We start from the raw sequence: 22,387 nt of genomic DNA, 5'->3' as shown, positions 1-22,387 counted from the left end.
AATGTCCCTTGCAATCTACCATCTGAACAAACGGTTTACTATAATCTGGTAATGCTAAAGCAGTACTGGAAACTAGAACTTGTTTTATGTTGGTAAATGCTTCTTTAGCTTCTACACTCCATTTCAGTTCAAACGTCATTTTCAGCTCTTCCTCATACATTAGTTTATTTAATGGAGTTACTATTTCTGCATAATTTGGCACCCAGTTTCTACAATAATTAGTTAGTCCAAGGAAGGACATCATTTGCTTTTTTGTTACTGGTTTTAGAACTTGTAATATTGCAGTCTTTCCTTCTTCTACAATTTTGCGTCCCCCTGCGCTAAGATTGTGACCTACGTATTTAACCTCATTTTTACACAATGGAAGTTTCTTTTTACTGACTTCGTGTCCCTCTTCTGCTAAATGTTTTAATAATGCTATTGTGTCATTTTTACAAATCTCCTCATCAGGAGAGGCTAGTAGCACATCATCAACATATAATCAACTCTGACTACCTCCTAGAGGGTCAAACATGGCCATACTTGCACTCATTTCCTGAAAGTATATAGTTGGACTTTCACAGTAGGCTTGAGGTAGTCTGGTATAAGTATATCTTTGTCCATCAAAGGTAAATGCAAACCGGAACTGCCTATCTTTCCTGTTGATGGAGCTTGTTTTTTTAACTGGAAAAATGGGGTTGTTACCTGGTGAATCCTCACATTTTATTATCACCCCTGCAGTTATTAAATCCTTTATTACTGCTTTTATTCCTTCACGAGCATCATATTTCAAAGGGCATTGTTTTACTCTGGGCCTGTATTCTGTTTTTGCTCTAATCTGAACAGGTAATGCTCCTTTACTAAACCCACATCAGTAGGGTCTTTTGACCATAACTTATCAGGGACTTCATTCAAACACTGTTCCTACTGTTCAGTAAGGAATAATTCTCATTGTTATTTTGTATGCAAATGTATCCCTTCCTGCACTGTCACTGTCCAAAATAATAATTTTCTAATTAATCCTGTGGATGCACTAGTTTCTGTATTCATTGTTGTTGCAAACCAGTCTGTGACATCTTTTCCCCTCTGCACTACTCTTCCCATCCTGCCACTTGAGTTCTTTATCCTTGAATAAAGATATTTGTGGAGGTGACCACATGTTGCAGAGCTTCCTAGTGTCTTCCTCTAACACTACTTCAGCAACTGACGTACTCTTTCTTTCTGTATAAACATAAGTTACCATGACTTTTATAGGGGTTACTTTATTTAATACTTCTTCATAAATTTTATCCTGTCCAGGAGTATTTTTATACCACATGGTAATATGTAAATCATCTGGTGTCATTTGATCTTGTAGTTGAGTAATGACATTTCTTCCTTCTGTTAGTAAAGCTGTCCCTATGTCTAGGGGTGGCTTATTCAGAACATCCAGTTAATAGTGGTAATAAGGTGGTCCTACTCTTTTTTTAACATCAACACCCTGATGTTATTTGTCTGTAATCTCCTCTGCTCACATCCTCTCTGACCCCTGCGGTTTTTTGTCCTCTGCCTCTAAATTTTTCTCTTCCTCTGTTGTTTTAATAATAAATCTGCTCTTCTTCTTCTTCTTGCTGAAAAAAGGTGTTGCCTATTTAATTATTTATTGCCTTTGCATCCACAAAAGTTAGTCACTTACAATCCCACTGTTTTGGTATGAGGCAAAACCTAGTGGTTTAAATCCTCCATTCATTTCTCACATACACACATTTAAACGCGGATTTTTTCTTAGTATTTTTTTTGTTGTTTAAAATACTTAAACGCAGATTCCGCCGTTCTGGAAACACGGAATTTTAGTATTACTTTCTTAATACTTAAGAGGACTCTGTCGTCCCCTACAACCTCGGAATTTTCTGTATTTTCCCTAATACTTTAAGCAGGACTCCGGCGCACTGCTGTTACCTGTTAGGGCCTAGGATTCACAGGGTTTGTTTACTTCACGCAATGACCCCCAGTCATTCGTCACACATTTGTTTTAAATCCAGATTCACTCACCACTTTGTCAGCCGTCAGACTCCTGTGGGTGGGCCGAAATCCAGTCCCAGAAAGGGTCTGTGTGTCTCCCTGTTGAAGACAGCCGTGCGCACGGTCTTTTCCTGGAGTCTACCGACCCGCTGGAACCATCAGGCGTAGTTGGAATCCGGCTCGAAAGGACCAAATTAATGTCAGGTTTAACCAACCTAACAATATTTAAACAACACAGAAAAGAAGAGAGAGACAAAGTATTAGTTATTTACTCGTACGAGGAGAACGGTCAGAGATATGTTCAGTTACAAGTCCCCAACCATTCTGAACAACATCTCTCCGAACCCCCTTTTTATTTAGGATTGTCCCTAGTTACAATGAACATTAATCTCTAAAGGATGGGAAAACGACAGCTGCATCATAAACAGGTTATAAACTCCTTTATCTTTTAACAACATCTTTCCCACAGTCTCCTCCAACTTTGCAGGGTCAGCTCTGGCCTCTTGTTCAGTGCAATCAGCCCCTCTTTATGACCTCCTCAACTGGACTGCTTCCTTTCTCGCAAGCTCAACTCCACTTATTATCCTGCAGACAAACTCATCACATCCTTTCTCACACATATATCATGAAAAGTTATATAATCAAATAGTCAAGTTAAAGAATAGGAGAAAATATAAGATAAATCTATATTCAATTATTCCAACAGTTATGATGAAGAAGGTTCAAGAACAGGGATTTTAGACAACACTGAAGGTAAACCATATGAATTCTGAACCTTGCTGTTTAGGCATTTACAATATTTATATATATATTTGGTGTACACACACCAGCTCATGACATCATCCACACCTACTGGCTAAACAATCTGACTGCTATCCATGAACACCAGGGAACCCAGGTGAATCAGCTATAATACGATGACCCACCCATGGTCAGACCATCCTGATCATAAAGAGAGGGGGATTTCCAATCCAACTACCAGCCAATAACATAACAGTGCACTACATGGAAGCTCCTGTCAGGTATCATAGCGTAGATGAATAGACACATGAGTCAGTAAATGAGCAGGACCCATTAGGGGTTTGGCAGAAACACCGGTGAAGCCAAACACTAGCTACTGATTGACAGGTAACCAACAGAAAAATCTTGTTTTTTAAGACACACATGATAAGTGGCAAAAATGGCACAAAAAGCATTAAAATCACCACTTTTTAACATTTGTGGACTACAAACGTTTTTTCTAAATCTGTGATCAAAGTATCATGATTTTGAACAGGTGAGCATGTTTCTGTTTTTTGCTAGACCTTCTATCAGATAGCTCCAATCCTACAAAAAAAAAAAACAGATAAAAAGCTTGTTACCCAATTCTGGATTTATTATACCTCCAGCTTGAAGTCCTTTTATTTAGATGCCAAAAAAGTGTTGGAGTGACCGGATGTCTCTCACGCTGTTTTAAAGGATAGTCTACTGTAGCTCTGTCCCTCTGCTCCCCCACCTGTTGCAGTGCATTGCTGGTCATGTGGCTGAAAGGCTACGCCACATTTTCCAGGAAATTATTGTCTGTCTGAAAATATTTACAGTTGCAAAAGACACAGACACTCATGGTGTGGAAACACAAAACCTTGGTGGTGAGAGCATCATGCTATGGGGATGCCAACTATCACCATTAAAACATTATTAAAATTGTATTAATCAATATGTTGATATTTAATCATTAGCAGAAATAATATTTGATTTTCTCTTTTAAATAAAACAAATCATGTCATTTATTTGGTACATTTTACCCTGGTAATCTTACTCAAGGGTATCAGTCAGAATATCATACTTGTCCATGCCTAGTTTTAAATAGTTCATACAGTTATAATAATTCAAACTCCTGGTAGATTTAGGTTTAATATGTGTAACTTCTGTATTTTTCTGAGAGCAGAGAAGAAGATGGGTCAGAAAAACGTCCAGCAAGATATCGGGGACCAGTTTAATGATGTGATCTCCAGACTGCAGTCAAAGCAGTTGTTCCAGTCTGACTGGGACATTGCTTCTTTTGCTGTCTTCTTCATCTTCATTGGTAAGTTCAGCTCAAGGTGGCAGCATATTGGAGTATGCAGTTACTTTTATTCTGACTTATTCTTTTTAAAAACTTTAATTCCTCTTTTTCTGCCTGGGACCTTGCATTTTTGGACATTTATTCACTTTGGTTTTGGATGCTGTGCAGATGGAAGGATTTTTTGCTGATATCTTGATACTGTTGGACAGTTGTTATGATGCGTAACCATAGCAACATCTGAAAAGCTCAAATTATACTACAGTCCCAAATGCCAGATACGTTGAAAAGGAGGTGCCATGAATGCAGAGTAGTAGCAAAGAGGAGATAGGGAAGGAGGAAGTTGCAATCTATTAATTATTATTTACTCCCAAGGATTATTAGTGTCATTTGATTTGTTTTTCTGTCTGTATCATTGTAATGTTTTTCCTCATGTACAGCACTTTGAGTGCCTTGTTGCTGAAAATCGCTATATAAATAAACTTGACTTGACTTGACTTCAATTCAATTCAATTCAAAAATACTTTATTAATCCCAAAGGGAAATTAAACTTGACTTAATCTCTTTCATCAATCACAATGGGCAATTTGAGATTGTTGGAAAACAAATTGGATGAACTCCTAGCCCTAACAAGAACCCAACCAGAATATTGGGAATACAGTATTATGTATTTCACTGAGACATGACCATAGGATATATACAATACAGACCAAAAGTTTGGACACACCTTCTCATTCAAAGAGTTGTCTTTATTTTCATGATTATGAATATTGTAGCTTCACACCTAAGGCATCAACACTATGAATTAACACATGTGGAATTATATACTGAACAAAAACGTGTGAAACAACTGAAAATATGTCTTATATTCTAGGTTCTTCAAAGTAGCCACCTTTTGCTTTGATTACTGCTCCGCACACTCTTGGCATTCTGTTGATGAGCTTCAAGAGGTAGTCACCTGAAATGGTTTTCCAACAGTCTTGAAGGAGTTCCCAGAGATGCTTAGCACTTGTTGGCCCTTTTGCCTTCACTCTGCGGTCCAGCTCACCCCAAACCATCTCGATTGGGTTCAGGTCCGGTGATTGTGAAGGCCAGGTCAACTGGTCACTCTTGGCATTCTGTTGATGAGCTTCAAGAGGTAGTCACCTGAAATGGTTTTCACTTCACAGGTGTGCCCTGTCAGGTTTAATAAGTGGGATTTCAAGCCTTATAAATGGGTTTGGGACCATCAGTTGTGTTGTGCAGGAGGTGGATACAGTACACAGCTGATAGTCCTACTGAATAGACTGTTAGAATTTGCATTACGGCAAGAAAAAAGCAGCTAAGTAAAGAAAAACGAGTGGCCATCATTACTTTAAGAAATGAAGGTCAATCAGTCCGAACAATTGGGAAAACTTTGAAAGTGTCCCAAAGTGCAGTCACAAAAACCATCAAGGGCTACAAAGAAACTGGCTCACATGAGGACCACCCCAGGAAAGGAAGACCAAGAGTCACCTCTGCTGCGGACGATAAGTTCATCCGAGTCACCAGCCTCAGTAATCGCAGGTTAACAGCAGCTTAGATTAGAGAACAGGTCCATGCCACACAGAGTTCTAGCAGCAGACACATCTCTAGAACAACTGTTAGGAGGAGACTGTGTGAATCAGGCCTTCAAGGTAAAATAGCTGCTAGGAAACCACTGCTGAGGACAGGCAACAAGCAGACGAGACTTGTTTGGGCTAAAAAACACAAGGAATGGACATTAGACCAGTGGAAATATGTGCTTTGGTCTGATGAGTCCAGGTTTGAGATCTTTGGTTTCAACCACCGTGTCTCTGTGCGGCGCAGAAGAGGTGAACGGATGGACTCTACATGTCTGGTTCCCACCGTGAAGCATGGAGTAGGAGGTGTGATGGTGTGAGAGTGCTTTGCTGGTGACACAGTTGGGGATTTATTCAAAATTGAAGGCATACTGAACCCACATCGCTACCACAGCCTCTTGCAGCGGCATGCTATTCCATCCGGTTTGCGTTTAGTTGGACCATCATTTATTTTTCAACAGGACAATGACCCCAAACACACCTCCAGGCTGTGTAAATAAATTGACCAAGACGGAGAGTGATGGGGTGATGCGCCAGATGACCTGGCCTCTACAGTCACCGGACCTGAACCCAATCGAGATGGTTTGGGGTGAGCTGGACCGCAGAGTGAAGGCAAAAGGGCCAACAAGTGCTAAGCATCTCTGGGAACTCCTTCAAGACTGTTGGAAAACCATTTCAGGTGACTACCTCTTGAAGCTCATCAACAGAATGCCAAGAGTGTGCGGAGCAGTAATCAAAGCAAAAGGTGGCTACTTTGAAGAACCTAGAATATAAGACATATTTTCAGTTGTTTCACACTTTTTTGTTCAGTATATAATTCCACATGTGTTAATTCATAGTTTTGATGACTTCAGTGAAAATAAAGAAAACTCTTTGAATGAGAAGGTGTGTCCAAGCTTTTGGTCTGTACTGTATATCCTGACTCCAACGTCTCACTGCCGGGCTTTCTGACCATACAAGCAGAGATTTAAAGAGGAGTGGCAAAACCAAAGGAGGTGGATTAGCAGTGCTTGTGCACAACAGATGGTGTAATCAAAGATATGTTACTGTAAAGTGTAATCTTTGAAACCCAAATATTAAATTGTTAGCAGGAAGTTTTCTTCCATATTTACCAAGAGTTTACCACTGTTATTTTGACAACTGTATACATTCCACGATCTGATGTTGTGATATTACATGTGAAGTCATCAGCTCAGTTGTTGCTAATGTAACCCTTATTTGTTGCTTAGTAGCTTCTCCAAACAGGACAGCATACACAGAACAATAGCACATGGAGCCCTCTCTCAATCTCTTCTACATCTAACCAGCTCCCCCTTGAAACTGGTGAAGTGGGAACCAAAAATCACAATGTGTTACGCTCATAATAAACACTTATTTAAGCTATATTTAAAGTCCCAAAATGTCATTGACCATCAACATACTTGCTGCAGAAATTAAACCTTAACGATATTGACTGTCTAAATGACTCAAGGTAACACTAAGGTACAGACACATCACACCAATACTTTTATGGCAGTATCTGGTGATTTTATTCACGCCTCACTCTCTGCTACACTTCCACCATTTTAATAGTTTGTCACCTGCTCTACCAGAGAAAACAAAACATTGGATTTGTTTGCAAATGTCAGGGGTGCATAGAGTTCCAAATCAAGACTTCCTCCTGGCAAAGCAAATCATAATCTCGTTTTTCTCTGCATGGTGTATAAACCCCTTGTTCAGAGGCAACCTGTAATAAATAAAACAGTGAGAAGATGGTCACAGGAAGCTGAAGTGGCCCTGCAGGGATGTTTTCAAACTACAGACTGGGATGTCCTGTGCCAGCCACATGGAGAGGACACTAGTGGCATGACTAAGTGTGTGACCAACTATAGTAGAGATAACACCATCCCTACCAGAACAATGAGATGCTTCCCTGATTACAATCCCTGGATCATCAATGATGTGAAGGAACTTCTAAACAAGAACCAAAGAGTGAGACATGGAATTAATGAGTTTACAGAAGCAATTTAAAGGCAAGATTAGAAACAGCAAGGAGCTGTACAGAAAGATGCTAGAGAGCAAACTCCAGTAGAACAATATAAGAGATGTGTGGTCAGAGATAAGGAAGATCACATGCTTCAAGCAAAAGGAGGATCAGATAGATGGAAGTCTGGACAGAGCCCATGAACTGAACACATTCTTCAATAGCTTCAGTTCAGGAACAAGCTCAGCATCCTCTTCTTCTGCCCACAGCCAAACAGATATCCCACCCTCCTTTTTTTCTGCAGCACTATTGGCCATTACTTTTCTCATGTTTTCCGAAAGTGAGCTGGCAGGAAATTGGGTTTAGAAAGGTTGAAGGCATGCGGCAAATGTCAGCCTGGACCTAAACTCAGCCACATCCATGTTGAGAACCAAAGCCTCTATACATCCGTCATGCTTTCTACTCCTGCATCACTGCCGTGCCCATCACACCCTCCTTTGACCCAATGCTTTTTTGTCATGCCTCAGATGTTTTATTGTTCTCCTCGGCCCCAGACCCTTCTGCTTCTACATGTTTGTCCGCAACCCAATCAGGAGATGCTGGTACTCCTATTGTGTCCCCCTACCACCTGTCTGTTTCTGTAAGTCAGGTGAAGAGGCAGCTGGAGAGAAACAACAATCTGGTGTTTTGAAAGACCTGTCTTGTTTCATTTCCACAGAAACCTCACTCATCAGTTCTCAATGACTAGACCTGTTGCCCTGACATTTCGCATCATGAAGGTCCTAGAGAGACTCCGGTTGGCCCACCTGAGTATGCAAACAAGCACAAATCAGGACCTCCTTCAGTTTGCGTATCGCTGTGGAGTTCGAGATGAAGATGCCAACAAAAACCTGGTTCAACAAACCCATTGTTATCTGGACAAAGCCAGCAGCACTGTGAGGTTCATGTTCTTTGATTTCTTCAGTGCATTTAACACAATTCAACCTAATTTGCTTTGTCAAAAAGTCCAGAAGACTCAGGTGGAGGCCTCAACAATCTCCTGGATCAAAGACTACCTGAGAAACAGACTACAGTTTGTGAGACTGAAGGGTAGTGTGTCTAGCCAGGTAGTCAGCAGCACAGGAGCACCACAGGGGACTGTACTCTCACCATTCCTTTTGACTGTACACCTCAGATTTCCAGTACAAGATAGACTCAAGTCATCTGCAGAAATACTCGGATGATTCTGCAGTGGTGGGGTGGATCAGAGATGGACAAGAAGCTCAGTACAGGAAGGTGGTGGACTGCTTTGTGGCATGGTGTGGAAACAATCATCTCGTCTTGAATGTGAATAAAACAAAGGAGATGATTGTAGATTTTAGGAGAAACTGGAGTAGGTCAAACACTATTTCCATCATGGGAGAAAAAGTGGAGGTGGTGGAGGAGTATACAGTTGTGTTCAAAATATTAGCAGTTCAAGTGGACTAACCAGATCTATCACTGTTCTTGGTAGAAATCATATAAACACATGAGAAATAATTTACTAGTAGGTGTAGAACCAACATTCATTACATGCATGCCCCTGAGTCTGTTATTAATTAATTTATTAAAAGAGGCGTGTTCAAAATAATAGCAGCGTGGAGCATCAATCTGGTGGCCCTTATTTAAGGGGTCCTTCCAGGCATTGTTCAGAGGACTGGAATACTTGTTCACAGGTGTCAGAAGTTGGTTGGCTCCATGTAACACAGATGTGAAGTAGTTCTCAGAAAAGTGGGTATGCAACTAAATATTAGTTTAGTGATTCACAGGGTTGACTACTATTTTGTTGAACAGTCCAATTTTCATTTTTGGCATTTTCTGTAAAGCGATTAAAGCATTTTAGATCTTTCTTCATGGTTTGATTTAGAATATAATGTGTAGTGTTCCCAATACATATAAACAACTATTCTAAAGATTTTGAGCTTTACTAAAATTTTTAAATCCACTGATATTTTGAACACAACTGTAAATACCTTGACGTTCACCTGGACAACAGGTTGGACTGGAGACACAACAGTGAAGCCGTCTACAAGTAGGAACACAGCAGACTGTACTTCTTGAGGAAGCTTAGATTCTTCAGTGTGTGCAGCAAAATGCTACAGATCTTCTATAAGTCTGTTGTGGAGAGTGTGATCTCTTCTGGCATCATATGTTGGGGTAGCGGCATCAGAACCATTGACAAAAAAAAGCTCAGTGAGCTGATAAAGAAGGCTGGTTCTGTTCTGCGAACTGCTCTATGACCTCTCAAGTTTACTGTATATTATAGACATCCTCTTTATACAACAGCAAATTGCCTTCAGTCAGAGGCTTCTTCAGATCTGCTGTAAGACAGAGCTCTACAGGAGATCCTTCCTGCCCACAGCCATCAGCATCTACAACAGCTCTTTGAAGAAACCTTCATAGTATGAGCTATAACAACATGTAATTCCCCTTTGGGATTAATGAAGGATTTTGAATTGAAATAATGTGAAGATAAGATTATTTAGGATTCATATTTTGTTTTTCACTGAAGGTAAAAATTAAGTATTTGTTTCATCTTCATCTATCCATCCTTAAATCCATTCCTCACTTTTTGATGTACAGACTGTCAAATATGGACTCATATTTTCTCCTAATTTGCGTTATTGTGCTAAGCACATTACAGTTTATTGTGGTGTCAGTCTGCAGATATTAGAGGGCTCCCTTCCAACCAGGTAAACAAGTCTGTACCAACACTGATACCTAAACTCTTTTTCTGCTTCTTCTCACTGTTGTGCTCAGGTGTGATTCTCACTCTGGTCATCCTGGTCCTCATCCGCTGCTGGTGCTGCTGCTGTTGTGATGATGAAAAGGTAAACGCAAAGAACCGGTGCCTCTGAGGCCAACATCATAGAACGAGGAAGGGCTGATAGTTGGAACTCCAAGGCACTGTTTAAGAGTAGGGCTGTTCAGTCTACTGCCCGGGGGCCCTTTGCAGCTCTATTATTTTGATTGGCCTCAGCACAGTTTATGAATGGTACAATCTGGGCCGCCAGCACAGGCAGATGAACATTTTCTTATTTCTTGTGGCAAGATTTTTAATTCAATAAATCATTTTAGAAAATGGAAAATATTGTCGATGGCAGGAGGTCGATGATCGACTTTGTTGTCGTATCATCAGACCTTCGGCCGCATGTTTTGGATACTCGGGTGAAGAGAGGGGCTGAGCTGTCCACTGATCACCACTTGGTGGTGAGTGGGATCCGCTCGAGGAGGAGAAAGCCGGACAGACTTGGCAGGCCCAAGCGCATAGTGAGGGTCTGCTGGGAAGGCCTGGCGGAGCCCTCGGCCAGGGATGTATTCAACTCCCACCTCTGGGAGAGCTTTGACCAGATCCCGGGGGATGTTGGAGACATAGAATCCGAGTGGACCATGTTCTCCACATCTATTGTCGATGCTGCTGGGAGGTGTTCCAGGCATGTCCCACCGGGAGGAGGCCCAGGGGACGGCCCAGGACACGCTGGAGGGACTATGTCTCTCGGCTGGCCTGGGAACGCCTTGGGCTCCACCCGGAGGAGCTGGAGGAGGTGTCTGGGGAGAGGGACGTCTGGCCATCTCTGCTGAGTCTGCTGCCCCCGCGACTCGGTCCCGGATAAGCGGAAGACGACGAGTACGAGGAAAATATTGTGTTAAGCTCGAAGTATTTCTATGTTATTAACCCCGCCTTTGGCTTTCATTTTCTGTTCCTAGTAAATACTTTTACTCAGAACCAAAAAACTCACGATGCAATAATTGTATTTATTTTTTTAAATCCAATTTTGGGGCATGACCGTGCTGTCAACATCACTATTTTGGCACTCATTGCAAAAAGTTTGAACAGCATTATTTTAGAGCTCCAAAAAGTGAGTGGATCAGAACAGTTCCAACTTTCTTCTGACTGAAATCTGCCAGTTAGCTGCAGTCAAAGCAAAGGTCCTCTTTATTTTATAGATACAGGACAACAGTATTTTCACAAGATCAAAACTTATCCCTTGTAATGTAAGGAAGTCTTTTTGCTCTGGTAGAAAATGACCTGATATTAGAATTTTATGAAATTTAACAAAAAATATGTCAACACATTAGGTACAACACATGTGTTGTGGATCATTACTTTTATGTTTTAAATAAAACATAAAAAGTTCTAAAAACCAGGTTTTTATCTTATGGCTTGGATATTGCATGGTACTGAGCAGTATATACAGCTGAAACCTGACACTTGCATGCACCTGTATAAAAAGACACCTAAAATCTTGGTTTTCTCACTGTCTGACATTCAATTAGACTAACCTTACCAGCATATTTCTATGTGCTAAATGAAAGAATTATCAAAGATCTTTTTTTTCTCCTTTCTTCAAAGTAAGAAGTTTACACACACTAAACTTACCATTATTTTATATAATTTGGGTACAGTTATGATGATGTCATGGCTTCTGATAGGAAAGAACATTATGTGGAAAAACCTCAGGACTTTAGCCAGGAAGTTAAAGCTCGGACACTAATGGGTCTACCAAATAAACAATGTCTCTCAGTGGTTTAAGGACAACAGAATCAATGTGTTTGAGTGATCATCATCACAAAGTCCTGATCTCAGTTTCATAGACAATTTGTGGGCAGGGCTGAAAAGGTGTGTTTGAGGCCTCCGTAAATAGGCCTCCATACCTGACCCAGTTACACCAGTTCTATCAGGAGGAACGGACCACAACTCCAGTGAACTACTGTGAAAAGCTTGAGGAAGGAACCAAAACATTTAACTCAAGTTAGACAGTAAATATCTGGTTTCAACTGTATTTACAGTAGCTGTCCACATGTAAAACCATCCCAATGATTCTCTTTGGGATCAAACGTTTTGAATATTGGGCTAACCCAAAATAATGCTGAAAACTATTTCTGAACAAGCAAATATGATTAAGGATGATTTTTAAATGAATACATTTTTCAACATTCTTCTTATATTTGAGTAATTAAGTTCAATTGAAACTCCTATAGATTCATTCCCCACATATATTTCTAGTCTTATGTTCATTTGGATGATTCTGGCTTACAGCTAATGAAAACCCAAATATCACAGAACATTTGAATTTTATAATAGGCCTATAGACGATTTTTTATTTAAAGATATAAAAGTCTGTCAATGTACTGTACAGTATCTGCACCCAATACTTGGTCTGGGCTGCTTTTGCATGAATTACTGCATCACTGCAGTTTGGCATGGAGGTGATCAGTCTGTGGTTCTGCTGAGGTGTTCAGGAAGCCCAGATTGCTTTGACAGCAGCCTGCAGGTCATCTGCATTGTTGGTTCTGGTGTATCTCATCTTCCTCTTGACAACAGCTGTGTCGTTTGGGTCAGACTATTTTGCTGGTGTTCCCATGGTGAATAAAGCAGGTATTGATACTTTGGTCTGGTAGGTGGCTGCATTGTGTTTGAACTTGATTAAACCCAGTGGACCGACACCCGCAGGTGACAGGGCACCCGAAATCATCACTGACTGTGAAAACTTCAGAGTGGACTTCAAGTGACATGGATTCTGGGCCTCTCCACTCTTCTTCCAGACTCTGGGACCTTGATTTCAAAATGAAATACAAACTTTACTGTCACCTGAAAAGAAGTCTTTGGACCACTGAGCGGCAGTCCTGTCGTTTTTCCTCTTAGCCAAAGTAAGATGCTTCTGACATTGTCTCTGGTTCAGGAATGGCCTATCACAAGTAATGTGACAGCTGCAACCCACATTTTGTAAAACTTGTTTAAACTCTTGGATGGACTTTACTTCATAATCATCCCAAGGCTGTGGTTGTCCCAGTTGGTAACATACCTTTTTTTAGCCGCACTTCTTCCTTCCACCTAACTTTCCATTAATATTCTTGGATACAGCACTCTCTAAACAGCCAGCTTATTAAGCAATGACCTTGTCTGGCTTACCCTTCTCGTAGAGCTGCTGAGCAACTTTCATTAACAGTTTTCCCTATGATTGGGTAGGCCATAACATTTCTGTAATAAAATAATTTTTAATCATCTTATGTAATGTAAATAAATAAAAAATCCTTAAATCTTATATATTTATTAGCTGTAAGTAATTATTAAAATGATCATAATTAAACGCTTGAAATAGTTTTGTTTAAACATCCTGCTGTTATTTTCAGCACCAGTGCACATTACTCTGTATTAAATGGAACTATTTAATAAACTTTACTTTTTGTATAGAACCACTGAAATAAATAAACGTTTTAATGATATTCTAACTTGTTGAGATATACCTGTACATGAAGTGTGCGTTGCTGATATACTAACAACATTGTTACATTTTTTATCCTTCCTAAACAGCCCCGCAGAAAAAAGGTGGGCATAGAGAACTATGGTCTGGAACCCTGATTGCTGATCCAGTCCAGCTGTTGGAGATTGAGCAGAACCTTCTAACCCTTTTCCTTTGCCAAAACACACGCTTTACCTCTCGGGTCACCGAACTGGAATCAAACTGCTTCTTCATTTACTTTAGACAAAATGTTTGTCCTGCACAATACTGTTTGCCAGCCTATGGAAAGGTAGCACATGTGATCTTTTTTCCAGTTAACTCTTCATGGATTTTATTGCCAGAACAGCTGGGAGCTATCAACTGTCTGTTGTTTTAGATCTGTGTAGATTTGTAAAATTTTTTCTTTGTTAGTATGCTAAAATGATTTTATTTAAATCAGAGTTTTAGTGAGTAATAAAACAGTTCACTGTATCTTCCTGTGCTATTCGGTTAGTAATGAATGTGTCCACGACAAAAATAGAATAATGATCCCCACCCTAAGGATATAAATCAGTGCATGGGCCCTACTCAGTTAGTTGGTAGATCCCCAGGTCAGCAGGGTCAAGAGGTGAGATCACTAAAGGTGAGTCAGCCCCAGCTTGGCCCTCCAGGTCCTAGCAGCCTTGGTGCGCTGTCCCCTGGTCCAGGCAGGATGGTGCTGGAGAAGCATAACCTGAGCTGCCTCCCAACCGTGTGAAATAAAATGTTTTTCTACAAAAAGGTGTGGTTTTTTAGGTTGTTGTCGAATTACATTTAATTGAAATAATAAAAGTCTGCCATACAGTGTGTTGGCAGACTCCCCCACAAAACGAAAAGCACAACAAGCACAGGACAACAAAAACACACAATTATGCATTTCCATCCCACCTAGATGGGGAACTAAATAAACTTTCTGAGTGACTGGGTTTTGTAGCCACTTTTTTTGTTTAAAAGTCACTAATTGAAAAGTGCTGTGTGCAAAAGGATGTGGAGAAGGCCTTATTTTTGCATGAACCAACACATCCTGTAAGTTCTTGTTTCTCCGGAAAGCAGGCATGACCCTCAGCGTGGTCAGCCTTCCACTGCTAGATTGGAACTGTGCAAAGTTCTTTTTCAGAACCCTGGACAGTTCCAGGTTCTTGGGGGAGAAAGTAGCCAGAAAGGGGAGCAGGGGGCCCTCCCTCTCTTGTTTAGTTGGAAACTCAGGCAGGCTCTTTAAACATCTCCTCAGAAAAGACCTCTGGTAGCCTCTGCTGGACAAAGCAGAGAACAAGACTCTGACTGCCTCACAAAAATCAGAGTGTTGTGTACATATTCTGTAAAATCTAAGCACTTGGGATTTAACTAGGCTGGAAAAAGTGTGCTTAGGGTGATAACTCGTTTTGTGTAATAAGGCATGTGTATCAGTGGGTTTGAAAAATACTTTTATGTCCAATATTCCGGTGGTGCCAAATGTAGGGCCTTTATAAGTGGTGGTGTCCAAAAAATCCACTGCTGTAACGCTCATGGTCAATTTAAGTTTGATGGAGGCATTGATATTATTTAGTGTGTGTAAGAAATGTTGAAAGTCCTCCTCTGAGTGAGTCCAAATACCCCAGATATCATCCAGATATCTAAAATAAAGTTCAGGTTTTTTAAGGCATGCTTCCAGGGCTTCAGTCTCCCAGGCAGCCATGAAAATGTTTGCACAAGAGGGCGCAAATCGCTTCCCCATTGCTGTCCCCTTAACCTGAAGGTACCACTCACCATTCCACAGGAAGTCATTCCTGCGGAGGTTAATCTCCAGCAGCTGGAGCAGTGCAGCATCTGGTCACCCTTCATCAGGGTATTTCAAAAAGACATCCCGGACTGCATTTAATCCTTCTACAGTCACAATATTTGTGTATAAGCTGTCCACATCAAGTGTGAACAGGATGGAATGCCCAGGAATTTGGACCTTTTTGATAATGTCAATGAAGTGGTATGTATCTTTAACATAGCTTTGGTGCTTTTTAGACAGGGGATTTAAATAGTCAGTCAGTCATTTTCTACCGCTTATTCCATAGTGGGTCGCGGGGGAGCTGGTGCCTATCTCCAGCAGTCTATGGGCGAGAGGCAGGGTACACCCTGGACAGATCGCCAGTCCATCGCCGGGCAACACACAAACAACCATGCACACACTCATTCATACATCATTAAATAATAATCTATAAATTCAGCCGTGCCATAAGTCTCACTGCGGCAATCTGAGACTATGGGTCTACCCGGGGGGATTTTATAAGGAATACTCCATTTAACTGGTTCCTTATGAATTTTGGGAAGAATGTAAAAGTATCTGGGTCTGGGAGTAATGGGGCTCAATAAATATTCTTTTTGCTTAGCCGAAATGAATTTTTTCTTCCACAATTTAGTGATAATCTGATTAATCACAGGAATTGTATCCGGGTAGATAGGCTTTTCCAATTTGTGGTAATAATTTGAATCAGATAATTGTCTGGCACATTCCCACAAATATTGTTGCTTATCCAGGATGACTATTGCTCTCACTTTATCTGCTGGTTTCAGCACAATTTCTGGATGCCGTCTGAGTTCATCCAATGCTGAAATTTCAGCTGGGGTCAAATTGGGTTCCAATGTGTCTAATTTGGGTTTCTGTTTGAAAAAATTCAGGTCCCTGTCGATCAGAATTTGGACTTCAGGAGGCAGATCCCTCATGGAAGGTGACCAATTGGATCTAGCAGCAAAAAGCTGGTAAGTGGAGTTCTCCTCCAAACCAAAAAATAATTTTAATTTAACCCTCCTATGATACTGCTGAAGGTCATACCTGCTCTCCAGAATCTGCCACCTGGTTCTGCCACACGTCCTAGGGACAAAAGTGAGTACCTTGTCCAGCAGCTGGTGTTGTGCTGCTGTCAAAACAAAGTTCTTACACAGATTAATTACAGTCTGACCCCCATTCCCACTGGTAGGGCTTAAGGGGATGTGTATTTTACCCACCCATACCAGTGGGCCAGCATTCTGGATGTCGTCCCTGGGGTCCAGTGGATGCCATCCCTGTCAGTCTCGAACCCATCAGGCAGGGCTGGCAAACGCTCCTTCAGAGTCTGAATGTAGGCATTTTGGTGCCGCAACATGGCCTGCTCCCTGTGGGGTAAAAAAGGTCCAATGTTGTGTTCTGGCACAAATACCTGAGTGTCTGGGAGACGCTGGGACACCACCCTGAGGGTGGCCTGAAGTTCCCTCAGAGCGGTGCGTTTTTCTCCCTGGCTGCGGTTGTTGAGTCCAAAAGAGAGAACCAATTTCTCGACTTGGCAGGTGATGTTGGCTTTCAATAGGAGGGCCTCTGCGTGTTTCCACTTGGCCCCAGGGAAGCCGTCCACCTGTAAGTCCTCCGAGGAGAAGGTAGGAAACCTGTTGACATTAGAGTCCCCCAACACAACCCATTTTCTGGAGATGGTAAGACTCCAGTCTTCCATTTTGTTGGGGGTTGGGGGATGCCGTGTGGGTCTCCTGGTCTGTGGAGTTGAGGTGGCTGCCCTGGTGGTCATAGGGAAGGGACGCAGGCGATAGTCCCTCAGAGCCTGCAGGGTAGGCTCCTCTCGAGGTCGAGGTCGCTGTGGCTGAGGAGTTACAGGAGGGGTAGGGTCCTTATTCACAATAAATTCCTGAAAATCTTGGTGAGGTCCAGTAGTGGCATAACCCTGCCCGGGGTGTGAGTGTCCCCTTCCGAAGGCCCCACAGCTGGCTCCGACAAGGTGAGTAGAGGAGCCTCCTCCTGGCTTGGAGCCTGCAGATCCTCATCCGAGTCGGGTTCAGAGTCCTGCTGGTCAGCTTGCTGGCGGACCTCCAAATGCAGATGTCTCCGTTTGGCTCTCTGCTTTAGCAGTGGTGGGATGGCCGGAGTGGCCATCCCACCAGGAGGAGGGTTGGTAGGGGGTTCAGGCTCCCCCTCCGTTTGTGGCACGGCAGGTGTCGGTGATCAGTCTGGCTTAACTGTCTCTGTCATGGTGCCTGTGGAAACCATACGCACCATGGGGGCAGGAGGAGGACCCGGCAAAGAGTCTGGGGTAGTGGTCCCTGAGTCCACCATCCTGCTGGGTCCCTGCTGGGGAGTGGCGGAAGGCCGGGGTAAGGGCTGTGTCTGGGTCCCAGTCTGACTAGCCCCGTCTATCCTAGGCTGTTCCTCCACATACCCTAAGTCCGCCAATAAGGAGGTTATGGCGAGCTTGGCATGTGCGACAGAGTCCTCCGTCAGACGCCTTCCCAGGTTGCGGCGTGCCCACTTTGTTGCCACCTGAAAAGGCGCCTCCCACGTCTTTTGTGGGAATCTACTCAAGGTAACAATACCTTCTTCTAATAAAGTCTGGTAATGATCCTTGAGGATGAGCAGGGAAGTAAAAGTCCAATTCTGAGCGTTTCCCACAATTAGCTGGCTCGTTTCTTCGGTGGGAAACGCTGGAACAACTACCTCCGAAAGGTGGGTACAAAGTTTCAGGAAGGAGGGAGGATAGTCTTTAGTGTCCTTATGGGACACATTTCTAAGATGGTGTACTACTTTGATCAGTTTATGGAGTAGTCTCACCTTAGCAGGAAAATCAGGATCATCGGACTGCTGTTGACGTTGGTGCGGCTGCGAAGGGCGCTCCTGTCGCTGTCGCGTTGCCGCACCGGTGTGCGAGAGGGGTTTCCGGCCCTCCCCCCGGTTTCTGCTGTGGTGGACTACATTGTGGGAAGCCCCTGCTATAAAATCCACTCGTCGGTTGTCCCGATTACTGCCGGGAAAGGGTCGCCATTGAGAGCGTTGTCTCGCCGGTGCGCGACGCTGCCGCTTATGCGGTAACGTACCGCGTCGTCTCCGCTCACTTCTGGGAGGGGCCGAAGGGAGCGGAGGAAAGTCCCGCTGGGGGCGAGCCCTGGCCACCCCCGCATACGTACGGACCTGGCGGGGTGGAGGATAATAGTAATCCTCCTGAAGATCCTCCGAATAATCCGCCAGGTCCGCTGGTGTCGCGTAATGGCGGCGGTCCGGTGAGTTGCGCTCCACCCACCTTCCATCATGGCGGCGTGAACTTGACCTCACATACGTACAGTCGGGTGCTCCAAGATGGCCGCTGCTCCAGGCAGCAAAATTGCGACGTGGAGGGGAGGCAAGATGGCGTCTTGGAGGGGAGACAAAATGGCGTCGGTCACCCTCTCGACGTCCGCGACGGCTGCGGACCAAGGTCCATCCTCCGTCGACATAGTCGTCGTCCGGATAAATTTTTGCAGGTGTGCACGAAGGAGTGAGTATAAAAACTAATAGTAAATTAAAATAAAACTAAACTGGTAAGTATTTAAAAATAAAATGAGGCCGAGTGAGGCCAAAAAAACGAGATACTCACAAATTTCCTCGTGCGTCGCACTTTATTTTGACAAAAAAATAATGTCAAAAAGGCAAGGCAAATACAAAATATTAAAAACAAGCAAGAATGCAACGTTTCGGTCACAAACAGGACCTTCATCAGGCAAGCTTGTTCCGCTAAGAAAAGTGCGTGCTCATATGGTGAGAGCTGGCTGAGGAAAGATGGCGCTGAGGATGCGGCGCGAGATCTCCTCCCAGATCTCGTCCACCTGCCGCGAGATTTCCACAGCTCATCTCCCAAGCCAATCAGCCGTCGCAGTAATATAAATAATACAATACAGGTAATGATTTCAATACAGGTAAGTATAGTTATACAAATAACAACATATAATTATTATTTCTTTACTTCTTCTTTTGTGGGAAAACGTTTTCCCAATCATTCGGACTGACTGACCTTCATTTCTTAAAGTAATGATGGCCACTCGTTTTTCTTGACTGAGCTGCTTTTTTCTTGCCATAATACAAATTCTAACAGTCTATTCAGTAGGACTATCAGCTGTGTACTTATTAAACCTGACAGGGCACACCTGTGAAGTGAAAACCATTTCAGGTGACTACCTCTCTAAGCTCATCAATAGAATGCCAAGAGTGTGCGGAGCAGTAATCAAAGCAAAAGGTGGCTACTTTGAAGAACCTAGAATATAAGACATATTTTCAGTTGTTTCACACATTTTTGTTCAGTATATAATTCCACATGTGTTAATTCATAGTTTTGATGTCTTCAGTGTGAAGCTACAATATTCATAGTCATGACAATAAAGAAAACTCTTTGAATGAGGTGTGTCCAAATTTTTGGTCTGTACTGTACATAGAAGAAAGATGTAAATGAGGTCGGAGACATAAGTTGGAGACATAGTGGACCATGTTCTCCCCATCTATTGTCAATGCTGCTGCCTGTAGCTGTGGCCGTAAGGCCTGCGGTGCCTGTTGCGGTGGCAATCGCCGAACCCAGTGGTGGACATCGGCAGTAAGGGATGCTGTCAAGCTGAAGAAGGAGTCCTATTGGCTGTGGTTGGCTTGTGGGACTCCTGAGGCGGCTGAAGGGTACCGTGAGGCCAAGTGTGCCGCGGCCTGGGCTGTGGCAGAGGCAAAATCCCAGGCCTGGGAGGAGTTCGGAGACGCCATGGAGAAGGACTACCGGGTAGCCTCGAAGCAATTCTCGCAAACCGTCCGGTGCCTCAGAAGGGGGAAGCAGTGCTTCGCCAACACTGTTTACAGTGTGAGTGGGAGCTGCTGACCTCGACTGGGAACATTATTGGACGTTGGAAGAAGTACTTCGAGGATCTCCTCAATCCTGCCATCATGCATTCCCTGGTGGACGCAGAGGCTGGGGAATCAGGGTTGGCCTTTTTCATCACCCAGGCTGAAGCCACCGAGGTGGTTAGAAAGCTCCACGGTGGCAGGGCTTCGGGGGTGGATGAGATCCGCCCTGAGTACCTCAAGGTTCTGGATGTTGTGGGGCTGTCATGGTTGACGCGCTTCTTCAACATTGCATGGGGGTCGGGGACAATGCCTCTGGACTGGCAGACCGGGGTGGTGGTCCCCTTTCATAAGAAGCCAAAAAGCGAAACTCCCGATTTACCAGTCGGTTTACGTTCCTACCCTCACTTATGGCCATTAACTTTGGGTCATGACCGAAAGAACGAGATCTCGGATACAAGCGGCTGAAATGAGCTTCCTCCGTAGGGTGGCCGGGCACTCCCTTAGAGATAGGGTGAGGAGCTCGGCCATCTGGGAGGGGCTTGGAGTAGAGCCGCTGCTCCTCCACATCGAGAGGAGCCAGTTGAGGGATCTATGCTGGATGCCTCCTGGACGACTTCCTCGGGAGGTGTTCCAGGCACGTCCCACCGGGAGGAGGCCCAGGGGACGGTCCAGGACACGCTGGAGGGACTATGTCTCTCGGCTGGCCTGGGAACGCCTTGGGCTTCCCCCGGAGGAGCTGGAGGAGGTGTCTGGGGAGAGGGACTGGGCGTCTCTACTGAGTCTGCTGACCCCGCGACCCGGTCCTGGATGAAGCGGAAGACAACGAGTACGATTAGATGCAAAATAAACATGTAAATAAAGTTCAAACATTGATGCTGTGTGACAATTTTAAGTGTTATCATAACTTTTTTACTCGTTTTTGAATGCAGTCTAAATTCTATCATTAGTTAATTTCTTTCCACTGATTACTAGGAGCGCATTTGTGTTATTTTTTTGGTTGTTTTTTATTTAACAACCAATCACAGATCTTAGAAGACAACTTCACACCTAGCAATGGGTCAACCAAACCTCCTCACTAAAATAGGAAATTTTGTCCTTCTGGCTCAGAGTTGCTCTCAGGAGAGAACGGAGTCACTCTTAAGTTAGGAATCCTTGGCAGGAATTTTTATGCTAAGATCAGAGCTCTCTGACAGGACTCAGAGAATCTTTGTGAATAAAGGCCCTGATTGATTAATAGGACCACATAATGAGCTTCTCTCTCCAAGCTGTCACCCTATATGATTTAAATCAAAGATCATGTTAAGGACTGGAGCGTTAAAACATCTCATTTCCTGCTGTGTTTTTGAACCAAACTTTAGCTGTCAAAGGTCCCCAGCTTGTTGCTGCTAAAAAGCCCAAATCATCAACACTCCATGGCTGGTATTAAACGTTTATACTGATTTGCCCTTTCTTTTATAAACATTTCTACGCTGGTCTACTACTTGCTGAATCAAGTTCAAAACTTAAGTCCCGCTGCCACCTTCATTTTTAGGAAGAACCATTCTCCTGGCAACCCTTTCAAACAAGCTGTTCTGCCATTAACTGTAACACGCTAAGGCGTGTAGAGTCTGAGATGGAGCGCTGAGGTTTTTGGCGATTTCTCAGAGCTTCATGCTCTGACGTTTGGCTGAATCTGCTGAGACATCCACTCCTGGGAAGATTGGCAGCTGTCTGAGATGCTTGTCTCTTGGGGATAATCTCTCTGTAGAACAACTGACTTTAGATAGTGTGGAGATGACCTTATATCACATCCTAGATTGATGAGAAAGGTGCAATTGCTTCTAAAAGATTATTTTAAGGTCACCTGTATGCTTCAGAGCAGCAAGCTGCTGAAACACTAGTTTTGGCTGAGCTGCTCACGCTGATGGTCAGTATCAATTATCATTAATGACATTTGGCTGCTTCTTTCTCTCCTAAATC

The 22,387-nt window shown here is 43.2% G+C and overlaps 1 protein-coding gene across 1 annotated transcript; it reads left to right on the top strand.

Annotated features, from left to right (window-relative positions):
• The first annotated feature begins 3,910 nt into the window (after positions 1 to 3,910).
• Positions 3,911 to 14,586, top strand: LOC124864808 (small integral membrane protein 22-like). Its single transcript, XM_047359726.1, has 3 exons — positions 3,911 to 4,045; positions 10,343 to 10,413; positions 13,899 to 14,586. Exons 1-3 carry the CDS (start codon positions 3,916 to 3,918, stop codon positions 13,944 to 13,946), a joined length of 249 nt encoding a protein of 82 aa, XP_047215682.1. The 5' UTR covers positions 3,911 to 3,915; the 3' UTR covers positions 13,947 to 14,586.
• Positions 14,587 to 22,387: the final 7,801 nt, after the last annotated feature.

Source organism: Girardinichthys multiradiatus, chromosome Y, assembly GCF_021462225.1.
Source record: "Girardinichthys multiradiatus isolate DD_20200921_A chromosome Y, DD_fGirMul_XY1, whole genome shotgun sequence".
Classification (NCBI taxonomy): domain Eukaryota; kingdom Metazoa; phylum Chordata; class Actinopteri; order Cyprinodontiformes; family Goodeidae; genus Girardinichthys; species Girardinichthys multiradiatus.
This window is presented reverse-complemented; position numbering and strand designations above follow the sequence as displayed.

Coding starts and splice junctions, on each gene's coding strand:
- LOC124864808 (XM_047359726.1), top strand. CDS start 3,916: ATGGGTCAGAAAAACGTCCAGCAAGATATCGGGGACCAGTTTAATGAT. Junction 4,046..10,342: donor TGTCTTCTTCATCTTCATTG/GTAAGTTCAGCT, acceptor TGTTGTGCTCAG/GTGTGATTCTCACTCTGGTC. Junction 10,414..13,898: donor GCTGTTGTGATGATGAAAAG/GTAAACGCAAAG, acceptor CTTCCTAAACAG/CCCCGCAGAAAAAAGGTGGG.